General features: G+C 52.0%; 2 protein-coding genes across 4 annotated transcripts in view; one reads left to right on the top strand and one right to left on the bottom strand.

Annotated features, from left to right (window-relative positions):
• Nucleotides 1-2,850, top strand: part of DNAJC11 (DnaJ heat shock protein family (Hsp40) member C11) — an 83,303-nt gene extending 80,453 nt beyond the window's left edge. The window contains exon 16 of the mRNA XM_066637015.1: nucleotides 1,282-2,850. Coding sequence (XP_066493112.1) covers nucleotides 1,282-1,307 — 26 coding nt within the window. The 3' untranslated portion in view covers nucleotides 1,308-2,850. The remainder of the gene's footprint in view (nucleotides 1-1,281) is intronic.
• A 3,115-nt stretch (nucleotides 2,851-5,965) lies between these two features.
• Nucleotides 5,966-14,641, bottom strand: PHF13 (PHD finger protein 13). 3 transcript variants are annotated; one of them, XM_066637795.1, is made up of 5 exons: nucleotides 14,535-14,620; nucleotides 13,312-13,487; nucleotides 9,857-9,958; nucleotides 8,599-9,124; nucleotides 5,966-7,739 (listed from the first exon to the last, which is right to left on the bottom strand). In XM_066637795.1, exons 2-5 carry the CDS (start codon nucleotides 13,324-13,326, stop codon nucleotides 7,513-7,515), a joined length of 870 nt encoding a protein of 289 aa, XP_066493892.1. In that variant the 5' UTR covers nucleotides 13,327-13,487; nucleotides 14,535-14,620; the 3' UTR covers nucleotides 5,966-7,512. The 3 variants fall into 3 exon arrangements, with proteins under 3 accessions (XP_066493892.1, XP_066493891.1, XP_066493890.1); XM_066637794.1 differs by lacking the exon at nucleotides 13,312-13,487 and having other exon boundaries at nucleotides 14,535-14,641; XM_066637793.1 differs by lacking the exons at nucleotides 13,312-13,487; nucleotides 14,535-14,620 and adding an exon at nucleotides 10,679-12,723.
• Nucleotides 14,642-15,719: the final 1,078 nt, after the last annotated feature.

Below are 15,719 nucleotides of genomic sequence, written 5' to 3'. Positions count from 1 at the left end.
GTTCAGAACAAGTTGTACCAGAGGTATCTCACCTCTGTCTTGGAGAGAGTGATCAGTCTGGTACACTGTGGGAACACTGGGGAGATTTTGTGCCTAGATTTCAGCAACACCTTGGACAAGGTCTCCCATGATACCCCTGTGGATAAAATGGTAAAATGTGGCCACTCTTGGCCACTCCTGTCAAGTGGGTTCAAAGCTGGCTGAACAGCTGTTCCTAGGGAGTGCTTCTGAATGGCCACATGTCAGGGATGCTGTAGTTGCTTGCACCAAGCAGGAGGTTGAACTCGATGAGTGCCAAGGTCCCCTTCAACTCTGAATATACTCTGATTCTGTGATTTTCAGCTCTCTTGGGCCTGTCAGGGATCAACCCTGGGCCTTCTTGCCTGCAAGTATCTGTAATTAGCTCTGTAGTTCTGCAGCTCTGTAATTGATTATGCATCTAAAGCTGCCTTATCAGCCCAGAGTTGTTGAATTAGCAGCTCCTCTTGAGGAGGGTGTCGTCCCGTCCCCCCCAGCCCTGCCACTGGAGCTGCTGGGAACTGAACTAGGGATATTGCAGTGAGTTTGAGAGTCTCAAGTTCTGAGCAGGTTCTGTTCAGGATGCTGCACTGGAAATGGATCACAAAGACACCTGGTTCTACAAGCAACAGCTTGCATCTCACCTTCCCTGTTTAACCAAACATTCCCCAAACAGCTAAAAGCAATACAGGATTTAAAAACCTCCACAGTGACTGGTAACCAATAGCAAATTAATGGGTAGCACAATCCTAACTTGCGCTGGAACAGGCAGGCCAGTGGGCCTGAGCTGTATTCAGCACACGTTTGGGGCCGACTGGTTCAGCCAGGAGCAAGGGGAAACTCGTCCCCTGACAAGGGGCCACTCCGTGCTGCCTGGGAACAGACTAGGATCCGGCATAACTGCTCGGTCCTGGCCCCACCTCCTGCTCCCCGCCCACTTGCCCATCTCCCTCCCACCTCCTCCCTGCCCCCCCCAACCCCTGTACCGGCCAAGCTTGGCCAGCACAGACTTACCATTCGTTGCTGCCCTGGAAGCTGAATTTGGCCAACACGGCCTAATCCGACAGAGGTGCAAATGTGCTTTATGACATGTTTGCGACCCTCCCAGGCTGGTGCAAGGGACTTGCGCCGGCCCAACAAGTGCTTAGGATTGTGCTCTGAATAGCCTAAGCAATCCAATCAACCAAATAGCCAAAGCAATCCTCCCATTGATATCAGCTCCTATAACATCTGACATCTCTCTCTTTTTTTCTACCCTGACAGCTCACCGGATTGATGTGGACAGTTAATCTGGCGGGGAAGCAGGGAAGGTGTTGGTTCTGTGCCCGAGTCAGCAGAAACCGTGCCATCTGTTCTCCCTGGATTTGACCTGTCTTCAGCCCAGTGGAGACACTGCTTACCTTATGATCCACAGAGGTGCTTTTTACACCCGTTACTTGTGGCTTGGACCAGACAGTGGCACTGGGAAGCTGCTACCTGGGGGTGGGTTGTGTGGCTTGGTCAGTGCCACAGAGCATGCCAGCCTGACCTTGGTCCTTTCCCCATATATGGGAGAGGGGGTTGTAGTGCAGAAGAGGCCCCCTCACTGCAAGAAGCATCCTTCTCAACCAGGGACACTTAGCAGGGGAACAGATGGGCTAGAACTATCTGCCTTTCACACTTTGAGCGAGTTTAAGTTACTTCAGACGAAAGAGCTGGAAGGGATTTTGCAGCTCCTGGCCCCCTTTTGTCTTTGAGGGAAAAGTCCCAAAGCCTGCAAGCCCCGTTGCCAGTCCGCAATTCAAAGATTGGGGCATGTGCACCTGAAAGCAGAAATGCACTTGGGAAATTTGACTGGAAGCCCATCAGTCTTCCCATTCCCATTTCTCCAACAGCTGATAATGCCAAGTTGGTGGTGGGTGGTGGTGGCAGCAAGTGTATTCCAGAACCGAATTCTGCTTGGGCATTTATTTGAAGAGAAAAAAGTTTTCTGGCCAGGGAAAGGGTGGGGGTGGGTGAGAAGGCAGAGGGGGATACAAGCCGGAGTGCCAAACAAGGGGAAACAGTAGTAAAGTTTGTGGATATTAAGCCTTCCTCCACATGGGGGTGCTGTTGTGCCATGAAAAGCAGTGTTGTGGCCTCCTATCCTATCTCTATACAAGAGAAGGAGGGAAGGCTGTGAACTGATGCTTGGTCAGTACCTTCCTTTAACTTTATGCAAGATGCCCCTGATGAACATTGTAGCAACTGATCATTCTTGAAACATTGCCCCTCTTCCTTGTGATGTGTCATTTGGCCCTCTCCAATCTCCCTGTGTAGCAGTCTCTTCTTTGGAATCTACACCTGCCCCTTGGTTGCTCTGGCCCTGAGCCAAGTGGATTGGTAATGCCAAGGATCCTGGAAACAGCCCAGTGCTGTGCCCCCATGTCCGACACCCCTGGAATTGCCGACTGAGCTGCTCTCTGTTTTTATCTGGCAAGGCTATCCTCCTGTTCAAACAACCAGCTTGCCAGTCGTGTGGGTACGATTCTTGGGGAGACACCCATCCACCCACTTTTCTTTTCACCAGACAGATCACCCCAACTTCCTTTAAAGCTGACGGAATAGGATTACAGTAATGCAAACTCCGTTTGGAAAGCAGGGCAGGTACCTGGTGTAGTGACTTTGGGTGGACACACCAGCTACTGGTCTGCTACTGCCTAAATCCAGCCCCCCTGGGGCCCAAGCAGCCCCTTCTGTTCTCCTTCCACCCAGCTTATGTTATGCGGGTCTCTGCAGTGTGCATGACCCACTGACGCAGACGGATCCTCTACTGTAACGGATAAGGACAATAAAACAACCCACTTTTGTGAAGGACAGCGTCCTATGTGAGCATCCTCTCTCACTGGGAGGGAGGGCTCTGTTGGTGTCTGTGGTTCACTTAAGGGGGGGAAGGTGGCAAGTGGGTAGGAGAAAAAGGTGTTGGGGGGGGAAAACCCCATCTGAAACCTGAAGGTACCTCCCTTGTGAGGAATAGCTGCATTGTTTGGGTTCTTGTAGCCTGGAAAAAGGCTAGTAAGGGGTGACATGATTGAGGCTGATAAAACTGGGTATGGGGTGGAGAGGTGAAGTTCACCCAGTGGAGTGGGGAGGGAACCTGAGAATGGACAGAAAGTGGTCCTTCACACAACAGGTTCTTAGTGGAACCCTTTGCCACATGATGTGTTGCTGACTTGAAGAGGGGAGTGGCCACATTCATGAAAGAAGATAAGTCTGGCAGTGGCTGCTAGGCATGCTGGCCATGTGCTGCCTCTGCACACCAGTTGCAGGGAGCCCTAGTGGAAAAGAGGTCTTTACTTTCAGTTTCCCCCATTGGGGCAAAGAGGAGGGCATTTCTTTCCCATTCCTGAGGCGCCTCTGGATCTAAGGCTGCAGTCCTATGCACACTTTCCCAGGAGTAAGCCCTATTGATTGCAGTGGGACTTACTTCTGAGTAGACAAGTATAGGCTTGTGCTCCACCCTCCTCTGCGGGATTTGCATTGAGCTGTGCACACTGCCTCCCTCTCCAGGAGCCTCAAGCCCACCTTGCCCCTGAGCACTGCTGCCACCTTCAAGGTCCCTACAAGCCTTGCAGTGAATGGGTGTTCTTGCTCTCACACAATCGGCCACCCAGCCTCTTTGACGGGGGAGGGGGAGACATAGAGCTAGAGAGATGAGACTAGAGCAAGGGGCCCTCACTTCCAGACTCCATTTGTGTGTAGCCTCAAGAGAGACTCCCTGCTGGGCTGCTGCTTTGCATGCATTGTCTTGCATGCTGCTCTCTGGAAGGCCAGGTAGGGCATGCACTCCTCCCCCCACAAATCCACCTAGGCTATTATTTGGTAAATGCTCCTGATGCCCTGAAAAAAAATGGAGAGCAAAGCAGAGAGCTGGGGTAGGGAACCTGAGATTGCCACATTTCCTGACCCTGCAGCACTCCTTTCGCTGCAGCTGCACAAGCCTGGTCAGTATGTTCCATTCCTAACCACCACCACCTGGGCTGCCAGCACTCTGTATCTGCTTGGGGGGCAGTCTTGCTTCTTCACAAATGGCAGAGCCACATCTCTTGTTGGGCTGCACAGTGCCCAGAGCTTCACAACTCTTGTGCAAAGAAACAGTAACAGTCGAAAGCAGGGTAATGCCCTAAGAGCAACCAAACAGCACGCTTTGGAATCCCTTAGGATTCTTCTTCATGCAAAAGAAGGCTGGGCTAGGAGCCAGAGACAGTGGGTGGGTAATGCTCTGCCTACCATAGTCCTTCGTAAAACAGCGCAGAGTGCATGGGTTGAGAGTGCTTGGGTGCCTCACGTGGTGGTGCTTCTGCTTTTCGAAGGCCTACAGTAGGGAGACTGCCTCACCTGCCTCCCCACCCACTGCACATCCCTGCTGGAAGCAAGGATAGCTTCCCCCCTCCCAGGCTTATAGAAGCAAATGTTGGAGCCTTCCTGGTTTTCCTGCAGATCTGAACCAGCTCTGAAGGGGGTGAGACAGTATCAGTGCACCCCTAAGGCTGCACAGAGAAGGGAGGCACAGCCATTCCCACAGCCTCCCTCGTTTGGAAATATTCGGTCTGGAGGTTGACTTGCTCCAGAAACATGCAGGTCCCTTTCATAGCAGATCAAGAAATACACAAGGGAAACAGGTGGAGTTCTCAAAGCAGAGGGGCAAAAACTAAGGAAAGGCCCTAGGCTGGAAGTCTGTAGAAGCAAAGTCCAGGGCATCCTTGGTGTTGGGGGGGGGCTACCCCCTTCTTTCGCTTAGCATCTGGCCTGCTGCAGACTCCTGTAGTGACAGCAACAGGTTATGGGGGCTCCACCAATGTCCTGACTAGGCAAAGCTTGCTATTTGATGCCTTCTTCATATTTTGTTAAGCACGATAAAGGGCACAGCTCTAGCTTTGGAGCATGGCTCTTTCTTCCCACTGACCACCATGCCCCCCATGACTTTTCTGCAGGAGGGTCTGCAGTTGTTTCTTGTTAGGAAACACTCTACCTGCAGAAAGAGCAGCTACCTTTCCCTTGCCTCCCATCTTGTGAGCCCCATCTCACCAGCACTGACAATATTCATCAGAGCATTTTAAAGAGTTCTCCCCTTTGATCTCAGCTACAGCCCTTTAACCCATTGTTGCTGGCTCCCAGGTGTACACATTTGATCCCTGTGACGTACATGCAACATTGGGCAGGAATGGCTTATGGTAGAATAGTATTTGACCTTATTGCAGGTGGGGGGGGGGAAGGAACTTTGCCTACAGCCACCTGGCAAGTTCTGGAATGGGCTACCCTCCCAAGTCCTCCTCCTAGCTACTCCCATCCCACACTCCCACTCCCACTCAAATCCAAACATTAATATTGCATCATCTGTTTGGGATTGGGGTGGGGCACTACTATCCAGTTGGCTGTGCCCAACATGAAGACTCCTTCTGGCTACTGGCTCTAGTTCAAGAAACCAAAGGCAAGGACCCATTTTGAGAACAGCATTACCCTGCACATGCCTGATCTTGGAAGCTAAGCAGGGTCAGGCCTGTTTAGTACTTGGATGGGAGACCACCTGGGAATATCAGGTGCTGTAGGCTTATACCATGGTCTTTCGAGACTGAAGGTTGCCAACCATTGGAAAGGTGGGGTAGAGATGAAACTGACAATTGTGCAATGGTGAGGGAAACAGAATAGCTACTCCACATGCAGGGAACACACAGCATTAGGGGTGGTTTGTGTTCCACAGGCCAGGAATGGCAGAAGAATGAAGTTATGCCCCTTATGCACTTCTCCCTGCGCTTCAGGGATGGTTCTGCCTCTGCTCTTTTGCAAGGGAGAACAGGCTGGAGTCAAAGCCTATCTTAGGTTGTAGTCCAGCTCATGGGCTCTCCTGCCGCCTCCAACCCTGATGTGTTTTGTGTTTCATGACCAGCGAGTACAAAGTGTGGCTTTGAAGAGAGGCAAGAAATCTTACTGCTTAAAACAACATATTTTAATTTTAAAAAAGGAAAAGTAAAGCTCTCAAACTGAGACTTTACTTGGATCAACTCAGAGGTGTTCATTTTTCTGCTGAAAATCCTGTTCCCAGGAGTTGAGTCACATCCACCTGGTGTGGACAAACAGGTTACAGAAGACGACTGAATGAACTTCGGTCCCAGAGTTGAACCCCCAAGTCAACTGTGAAAGTATTTCATTTCTCCCCTTGAGATACAGTACCAAGGTGCCCCACCATGCGCTGGCCAGGCTTCGGCAGTGAAGATGGCCTCTTTCCAAATGCGGTGTCCCCTACCCCCCAACAGAACAAGCCTAGAAGCCTACTGAGGCTTCCTCCAGAGAACCACCTTTAGCAAATGGCCATGCCTGCAGAAGACCAAATTCAACCCCCTGCCCACGAAAGCCTCATTCTCCATTTCTAGATGGATAAACTCTCGATATTACAGCAGGAGTTTGACAATGGCAGCCTTACCTAGCCTAGTGGTAAATGCCAAAGTGGAGGGGGGACCCGTGTCCTTGTTCCCCCCTATTTAAATACGTCTGCTCTTAAGCCTGCAGCCACAACACAAATAGCAAGACCCCATGTAGTCTCACAGGGTGACTCCAGAGGCAATATACCCACACTGTTGACTACTGGAGATGGTCCATTCTGGGATGCTTCTCGCTACAGCTCCTACATCAAGTGGCTCCTCTGCCCCTTCCCATCTGAGATCTGCTCCACACTCAGCATGTGGCCTGATGCCTTGAGAGCATGGCTCGCTTCAACCCAACAGGAGAGAATCCTCTCCCCCAAATAAAAATTTCCCAGAGCAAACCCCCCTAGAGCTTGCTTTCACTGCTGGGCAGCGCTAGCGAAACATCATCATCATCAGACCTCCAAGCAGGTGATTGCCAAGCTGGACAGGTCCTGATCGATTTTGAGGACTATTTCTTCTGGGGTGAGGGGAAGGGGCAGAACTGTCAACCATACCAAGATCATCAGAGTTGCCTCTGGAGGGGCAAGCTAGAGCCACCGAGGTTCCCTCAGACCTCGCAGGGGATGGCTTTTCCCCACTCAGCCCCTCCCCCAGCTCCAAGCTGCCCAACTGGGAAGGGGACTTTCTTGCTCAGGTGGGACCACCTTACACTGTTTCTCACATCCTTTTGAGGTCTACCAGCCTTACAGTTCCACCAGCAGCAGATCTCTGAACCACCGCTGGAATCACTCAGCGCCCTCCAGCCAGGGAATCCCTTCTCACTGTCATGTTGGAATCCGGGAAGAAAGAGCACATGATGCCCAACAGGCTGGCACATGCTTCCCATCATCAGCCTCAGCCTGCCTGTTCCAGTGCATCTTCAAGCACTGGATTGGTCCCTCTTCTAGCAGCACTCCAGGTAGTTAAGAGTACTGCTGTGCCTCAGCGTTTTGCTGAGCCCCCCCACCCCACAAACACAAGACCTCAGCGTGCCCTCCTGCCACTCCCCACCAATTGGAGTCTTGTATTCTGCACAGCAAGTCTATTCACTTCAAATGACTCTCCTTGCCCACTAGTCCAGGAAGTGCCGGCGAGAGTCCACCCGGGAGCGGCTAGAGCGCCGGATATCGAACTTGGAGTCCCGGCACTTCTGGCAGACGTACACCTCGGGGACATTGGATTTCCGGATTTTGGCACAGGAGAGATGGATCCAAGTGTGGCAGTTGCTGCACTCAATCATGGGCCGTCCGGCAAAGGGCTTCATGCAGAAACAGGTCACAAGGTCCCACGAATCATCATCTATGGGGGGGGGGAGAATTCCAAGCAAAGAGACCACATTAGAATGTAGGAGAATCTCCCCTGATGCAAGGAAAAGCTAAGACGGGAATAGTCTGTTTAGGAAAATGAGGCCTTCACAGAGGCTTATAAGATCATGCCTAGTGTGGAGGAAGTGGATAGTGAGAGATTTTCCTCCTGCTCTCTTAATGCAGGAACTAGGAAGTCATCCAATGGAAAAGGGGACTTGGGATAAACAAAAGAATGAGCTTTTACACAACAAACATATATGGAATTTGCTGGCATGAGAGGTGGCAATAGTCACAACAGCTGTGAGGTCTACAAAGTCTCCCTTTGAATACCAGAAAACAAAAAGGCTGTTGCCCTTGTGGACTTCCCTTGCTGCGGGAAGCACTTGATGGACCTCGGATCTGATTCAGTAAGGCTCATCTTAAGTTGGGCTTACAATGGGTTCCAGACTACCAGCTCAGCTATCTAGTGGTCACTTTTAGAAAAGCTACCTGGTGGTCTTTCTAGCTGTTACCCTGGAATGCAGCTGCTGGCTGGAACAAGACCATCTTCACTAGGATAGTATCAGACCCAGCATCCCCCCACCACCACCAAAAGCATTCTAAGATTATGGTTGTGAGCAGAGAAGTTGTCTTTTATAGGAGGTGAGGGCAGATACAGAGTCCTTCTCTAGTCTAGCCAGAAGGGGCCACCAGGCTCCAAGGGAAGGGGTCAGCCCTCCAGACCCACTGAAGCCCCAGAGCTCTACAACCAGTGGCTTATAGAGAAAGCCCTCTGAGCATGTGCAGGTTCTCTCCCTCCCCCTTTAAGGACAGCGGAAGTCTGGTAGCGGCTCCCTGATCACCCTCCGTACCTGAGTCCACCATGATGTCTTCGTCATCTCCGCTGCCATCCTCATCGCGGAAGACCACCTGCTTGCCCTGCCGAATGATGGTACGCTTGCCCACTGTCTGGATCAGGCACTGCTCCTCTGGGACTGTTGGTGGATAAGAGGCATTGGACGGTGTGTCCGAGTCCCAGGCCGAGCAACGTTCCCCTGAAGACTGAGCATCTCCTTCAGACAAGGGGCTCATTGCAGCCTCTGCGTAGGGCTCCTCCCCTTGGTACTCTTTTCCGGTGAGGGGCACTGGCACCTCCCTCCTCACCACCTTCCTCTTCTTCCGGATCTTCTCCACTTTCTTCCTATCCCCCAGGAGACTGTTGGGGTTGGCCCACTGATAGAGGGAAGAGTAGCACTTGACTTGACTGAAGCTCTTCCGTGTCTTTGCCAGGAGGGAGGCTGAAGGGGGCACATCCCCAAAGCGGGGTTCCCCGCTGTCACTGTCGATGGTGCCGCCAGTGCTGTTCGGGGGGCTGGGGCTGCTCCGCACAGGGGGGTCCTAGAACACACAGGCATCATGCCACAACACTAAGACTTGTGCACTGCTTTCTCCCTCGTCTGCCCTGTTTTGTTTTTCAGTTGCGTCTACCCGAGCATACACAAAATGTTTCAGATGCATTGGCAGAGCCAGTCAATCAATCCAGTCTCTTCACTTTCAGTCAAGAACACGCCCTTTTTTCTAAGCTGCTTTGGATGCTCAGCGTGTACAGAAAAATGGGATGAGCATTAAAAAAAAATTAGATCCCTCTCCACACACGCCCCTAACCTTCACGTTTTTTGAAATAAAAACATATTTAATTTTGCTTAATCTCCTTCCTTCCAGGAGCTCCCCCCCTGCCCATGTTACCCTCACAACAGCCCTGCAAGACCAAGAGATAGCAGTTCACCTAAAGTCACCGGAGGAGTGCCATGGCCCCGCAATCTTGGCCAGTGCTCTTGACCTCTATGCCACAATCAAACAGCACCAGCCTGTGTCTTCCTGAGTCACTTGCATCCTCCCCAGAAGATCCCGCCCAGTCACGCCTCTTCTGGATTCTTGTGCCTGCCCCTCTCGCCCCATAAAGCCCTGGCAGCCACACAAGATGCCCTTCCTCGGCCCCTCTGCTCAATGCACTCCCCCTGCAGCATTGCTGCCCCTCCCCCGGCACCCAGCTCCCCTGCACCCACATAGCAGGAATGCACAAAATGCAAGCCCCCAAATCCCCCAAGGGCTGCAGCCCCCACCCCATACCTCTTGCGGGTAGGGGATGTAGCCTGCGTAGGCCAAGACGAAGGTGCAAAACTTGTTGAAGTCCTCCACTGTCCGGCGCCTCTTGGAGCCCAGAGAGAAATCCTGGCCAGAGAGAGACAGAGGGAGAGGCCACTAGGGGCGTCAGCCAGTTTGGGGAGAGGAAAAGCAGCAGACGGGAGGGGGATCTTCTTGCCCCCGCCCCACAAGGGTGAAACAAGGGGGGGGGGGAAGAAAACTTTTGCAAAGGGGGGCTGCAGAAGAGAACAAGCCCTTTTCCCCACCCCCACCTCATGCCTTTGGGCTGCTGCTCCCCCACCCCTTTTTTCCTGACAGATCCAGTGCTGGAAGTGGGTGACTGCAGGCAAGGAGGGAGGGGGAGACTTGGGGCACCTTCGGTAGGCAAAGCAAAGCAGGAAACCCTGCGATCTGCGGTGGGGGAGGGGTATGTTGGCTGGGGGGGACTTGCACACACTCCCCTCCCCCCGCTGCTTTGCTACTGCTGGGGGCCTCCTGCTTGGCTGGGGGAGGGGCCCTCGCATACACTCCCCCCTCCCTCCCCCAGTGCTTCCAGTAAAGGAGCACAGTCAGCTGGAGGTGGGGGGGAGATGGGGGGCTGTGGAAGAAAAACTCTTGGGGGAAGGGGGGGAGTTCTCAGTGGGGGCACATTCCCCCCCCCAAACCAGCCTCTGGGGACTCCCCCTGCCCCCCCAACCAAAGATCCCTCCCAACTTGGCCCCCTCCCCAAACCCTTCTGCAAAGGGGGGCGGAGTGGGGAGGGGGTCGGTTTCTCCCACCCCCGGGTGGGTGGAGGGGCTGCCTCACCTCTGGGGGCGAGGCGCAGGAGTCCGAGTCCATGGCTGGAGGGAGGAAGCGGCGCGGAGCCCTCCCGGTACCGGCAATGGGGAGAGGGGGGCAGCGAGAGTGGGAGGACGGGGAGGGGTTGGCTGAGGCCACGCCCACCTGCCTGGGGGAAGGCGGGGCTCGTGGCGCAGCTGCTCCGTTTGCGCCTGCGCAGTCTCTGAGGCGTGCCGGGAGTTGTAGTTTTTTGCTCCTCACCTGGAGCTTAAAGACTACACCCACGCAAGTTGGGAGCGAAGCATGCCGGGTGTTGCAGTCCTCGCTCCTTAGAGGGGGGCGTGGTTGCGCTGGAGAGGCTGATAAAGCGGGGGTGTGGTTGTTGAGACGCTTGTTGGGCGCGGGGCATGCTGGGGGTTGTAGTGCACAGGAGGACATAGGTCTAGATGGAATTTGCAGGCAAGAGGGAGAGCAGACAGGTCCCTGCCCTGAGCAGCTTACAATCTGGATCTTGAGCAAGGGGAGAAGCCTCCCCCAATTTTGTATTGGGACATACAAAATTATGCAGGGGACAGATAAAGTGGATAGAGGGATGCTCTTTTCCCTCTCACAGCACCAGAAGGGGAACAGAGCTAAAACGGAGTGTCTGTGGAACTCCCTGCCACAGGATATGGTGATAGAGTGAATAGTGGATGTTCTCTTTGCTCTCACACAACACCAGAACCAGAGGACATCCACTAAAATTGAGTGTTGGGAAAAAAATGTTTCTTTACCCAGCGTGTAATTACTCTGTGGAACTCCTTGCCACAGGATGTGGTGATGGCATGTGGCCTGGATGCCTTTAAAGGGGGACTGGACAAATTGCTGGAGGAAAAGTCCAGGATGCAGGTCTCTTGTTCCCTTGGGTGCTCTGGTCCAGCTTCCTGTGTGAGATACAGGAAGCTGGACTCAATGGACCTTTAGCCTGATCCAGTGGGACTCCTCTTATGTTCTTAAGCCTCCCTTATTTAGGTGGTTGGGCCAAAGCTTGCAAGAAAACAAACCACACACACAAAAAAGTTGGTTTTAAGAAAGGATTTGAAGAAAGTGGCAGCTTGGGGGAATTGTTGTGTATCCCCCCCCCCCGCCACCGCGCTTTTTTTTAACCACTCAGGAGACATTCTCATGCAAATCCTCGGCATCACCAAGAGACTATGCTGTGGGAGGTGCGGAAGGATTTCCTCTGGCCCAAAGGGTGAGGTTTCCTTGGTGACAAATGCATCAGCACATGATGCCCAGAGGGAATGTGTATGAATATGGAAGGGAGGGGGCTCCGCACCCGAAATAAGCTTTGCAACCTGGCGCCTCTGCATGCCTAGCATCTGAGCTGAGCTGCACCCTCCCCTGCATTGCCTTTTGCTTGCTTGGAGAAGGGGCTGTCCTTTCTTGCAACCAAACATCTCCATTTTGCAACGTGACAATATTAGCATAACATCTTGCCAAACCTGAGCACGTGAGGGGAACCCACAATGGAGTGTTGACTGGGCAAGGCCACTGGTGTGCCTGCTGCTCTCCCTTCTGACTTACCATTTTTGTCTGGCAGTAGCAACATCCCGCCCCCACTTTACATAAGGATTATAGTTGCAAGGCAATCCCCCCTCCACAGTTCCTGTTTATTTATTTATTCCTACGTGGAGGTGTGGCCTGGATGGCATGTGAAAATCTCTTGCTGAGATATTTAACCTCAAAACCTGGCTTGGCAACATTCTTGCAAGCAAATCTGTCAGGATATTCACTCCCTGGTTGTGAATCCACTTCTGTGCTCCCCCAGGAGCCAGCCTGCCTCTGCCAGGCTCCTTGGTAAGGAGAGCGACATGGAGCCTTGTCATCATTGTGGGTTTGTTAGCCACAAACCAGTAGGGCTTTTATTAAGAGCATCCCAAATGACACACAGAGCAAGCCTATGCAGGCCTACTCAGAAGCAAGCCTTGCGTTTGTTGGGGCTTACTCCCAGGAGAGCGCACACGGGATTGCAGCCCTGTGCAGCAAGCTTTTGAGTGCTACTGAATTCTTAGTCAGGGCTGGATGCTTAACAAAGCTGAAGACTTGGTGTCATACTGAGTGGAGTCTCTGGGTGCCCTTTGTAGATCGGCAAAGAGGGGAGTTTACTACTGCAGGAAGTCGGCAGCATTCTCCCTCTCTCTCATCCTGGGGTGTCAGGGCAAGTCTCATGCACAGATACTCTTGTCTTAAAGGGCCTACTGCCTGGGTGACCAAGGATCTGTGGGCAGGGCAGATGACTTCTCAAGAGGAAGCAGCCTGAATTCACATGTTTGTGGTTGGGATTCATTAAGTGTGCTGCACAGCATGCCAGCGTCTGATAAGACCCAAGAATGCACACACACCCATGTCTTGCAGCATCCTATAGAAACAAAACCTGGCTCTCTGGGTGATGTAGAGCACCCCACCCTAGCAGTGAGTATTAGCATGTTTCGGTGCCAGGGTACAGGCTTGCTTTAAGTCAGCTGTTCTGAGACTCTCAGTGCAATCCTAGGCATGTCCAAGAAGGAAGCTCCTTTGAGTTTACTGGGACTTATTCCCAGGCAAGTGTGTATTGCAATGGTTCTCACACATTCAGTACCAGGACCCACTTTTTCGAATGAGAATCTGTCAGGACCCACCGGAAGTGATGTCATGATTGGATGTCATGATTGGAAGTGACATCATCAAGCAGGAACTTTTTTAACAATCCTAGGCTGCAATCTTCGCTTTGCAAGGGCTGGACTCTTCGCTCACAACAGGAGAGGAAACTGAGCGCTTTCCACATGCGCTGCCTCTGGCGCATTCTCGGCATCACCTGGCAGGACAAAGTTCACAGTCCTGGAACATGCTGGAATCCCTAGCATGTATGCACTGCTGAAACAGAGACGCCTGCGTTGGCTTGGTCATGTCGTGAGAATGGATGATGGCTGGATCCCAAAGGATCTCCTCTATGGAGAACTTGTGCAAGGAAAGCGCCCTACAGGTAGACCACAGCTGCAATACAAGGACATCTGCAAGAGGGATCTGAAGGCCTTAGGAGTGGACCTCAACAAGTGGGAAACCCTGGCCTCTGAGCGGCCCGCTTGGAGGCAGGCTGTGCAGCATGGCCTTTCCCAGTTTGAAGAGACACTTGGCCAACAGTCTGAGGCTAAGAGGCAAAGAAGGAAGGCCCATAGCCAGGGAGACAGACCAGGGACAGACTGCACTTGCTCCCGTTGTGGAAGGGATTGTCACTCCCGAATTGGCCTTTTCAGCCACACTAGACAATGTTCCAAAACCACCTTTCAGAGCGCGATACCATAGTCTCTCGAGACTGAAGGTTGCCAACAACATAAGGCTGCAATCCTACCCACACTTACCCAAAAGTCCCATTTACTATCATTGTTATAAGAAAATACATAGTAGCTTGTTAAAAGTAGAGGTCTATAACATTTCCCCAAATGCAGTTACATACCATGGAAGCATGAAGTCTAATATATTAAAAATAAAATATTCAAATGAATGGGGATCCACCTGAAATTGGCTCGTGAACCACCTTGTGGGTCCCAACCCAGTTTAAGAAACACTGGTGTACCAAATTTTAGCCTGTGTTCACCAACCTGTCCCCTGTAACCTGCAGACATATATTGGCCAATACCTGACTCTAGCCAAAGGGCACTTTGCTGGGTTTTACTCACATCTGTCCATTGGTCAAGTCTATCTACCTGACCATGGTTGAGAGGAGGTTCAAGGGGTTTCCTGCCAATGGAGAATGTAGAATCTTGGTCCCCAAAAACCTCAGAAAAGGCCCTGGATGTTTCTTTCAGTACTTAAAAATTAAGTCTCCAAAGAACATGCCCCTCTTGGTAATTCAGCAACTCACTCTCCCATGCAGGTTTGCAGTTTTTCCAGTACAGGCTGCTGCTGCTGCTGCCAGAAACAGGATCAGAGCCAGTGCCATTCAACTCCATCAGCTCCAGCCAGGTCTTCCTGCTTTCTGTCCAGCAAGGGGAGTCAGCAGCCTCAAGTAAATAGCTCTGTTCAGAAGCCACGTGGGATGGGGAGGGGGATGTTTACTCCTTACACAAGCAGCTGACATGTGCTGGTCAGCAGATCAGTGGGAAGCTTTTTCCTGGCCCAAGGCAAGGTGGGGAGGAGCTCCATAAGAGAGAAAACACTGGTTTTGAAATATCACCAACAGGGGGAAAGAATCAAGGCACTGAGATGCTGAGCAGAAGCCCCACAGCATATTCTTGGAAAGTCTGATTAGGAGCACAAAATCTCACTTGGGACCTTAAGTTTAACAGTGCAAGTCTATGTGTGTTTACTCAGAATCAAATCCCACTATGCTCAATGGATTTGCTAACAGGTAGAAGATGCATGGGAGTGCAGCCTAAAAGTATTTCTAAACCTTTGGCATTCAAGAGATAGGGATCTCCCACTGCAGCCTCTGTAAGCAGAATGCCCCCCATGGAGGATGAGTTCACACTTACCTTGCCCCCCCCCCAAAAAAAAATACCAGTGGTCTTTTACAACATCTTGGTGAGTGAATGCACCAAGACATAACAGCTGTTTGATGGAGAGGTTGAAATGCACCCTGGATGAAGGAGTCTTAGGGCACAATCCTAACCAACTTTCCAGTGCTGACTTAGCCGCAATGCAGCCCCGAGTTAAGGTAACAAACATGCCCTTGCCTTGAGGAGGTCCCCTTGATTGCCTCCCCACTGCTAGATGCAGTGCAGGCCACATTGGCTCAACTATGTCAGCGATGGAAAGTTGGTTAGGATTGTGCCCTTAAGGTCTTTCTTGGAGGCTAGGATGATCAGTGCTGTGAAGTCCAGAACTCTGGCCCCCAGTTCCACTCATTCCACAGGGTGTGTTTAGGGTAAGCTTGTTCAGGAGCAGGCACCTAAAGGGAAGTCAGTCCCTCCCCACCGCATTATAGGCTCTTTGCTTCTTCACAAAGAAAGGCCACAACACTGATAGCTTTTTAGCTTGGATTAAAGGTGAGATGATTAAAGGTGGATTAAAGGTGACTGAGATGTAGAAAATGATGCACAGTGTGGAG

The sequence above is a fragment of the Tiliqua scincoides genome, chromosome 9, assembly GCF_035046505.1.
Source record: "Tiliqua scincoides isolate rTilSci1 chromosome 9, rTilSci1.hap2, whole genome shotgun sequence".
NCBI classification, from domain to species: domain Eukaryota; kingdom Metazoa; phylum Chordata; class Lepidosauria; order Squamata; family Scincidae; genus Tiliqua; species Tiliqua scincoides.
The sequence above is the reverse complement of the archived record's forward strand: the minus strand, read 5'-3'. Positions and strand labels throughout refer to the sequence as shown.

What these genes read in the sequence shown, in the direction of transcription:
- PHF13 (XM_066637793.1), bottom strand. Translation starts at nt 11,089, where the DNA reads ATGTCCTCCTGTGCACTACAACCCCCAGCATGCCCCGCGCCCAACAAG. An exon ending in ACATCCCCTACCCGCAAGAG is followed by an intron (nt 9,125 to 9,856) that starts GTATGGGGTGGG and finishes TGTGTGTTCTAG; the next exon opens with GACCCCCCTGTGCGGAGCAG. An exon ending in AGACATCATGGTGGACTCAG is followed by an intron (nt 7,740 to 8,598) that starts GTACGGAGGGTG and finishes CCCCCCCCATAG; the next exon opens with ATGATGATTCGTGGGACCTT.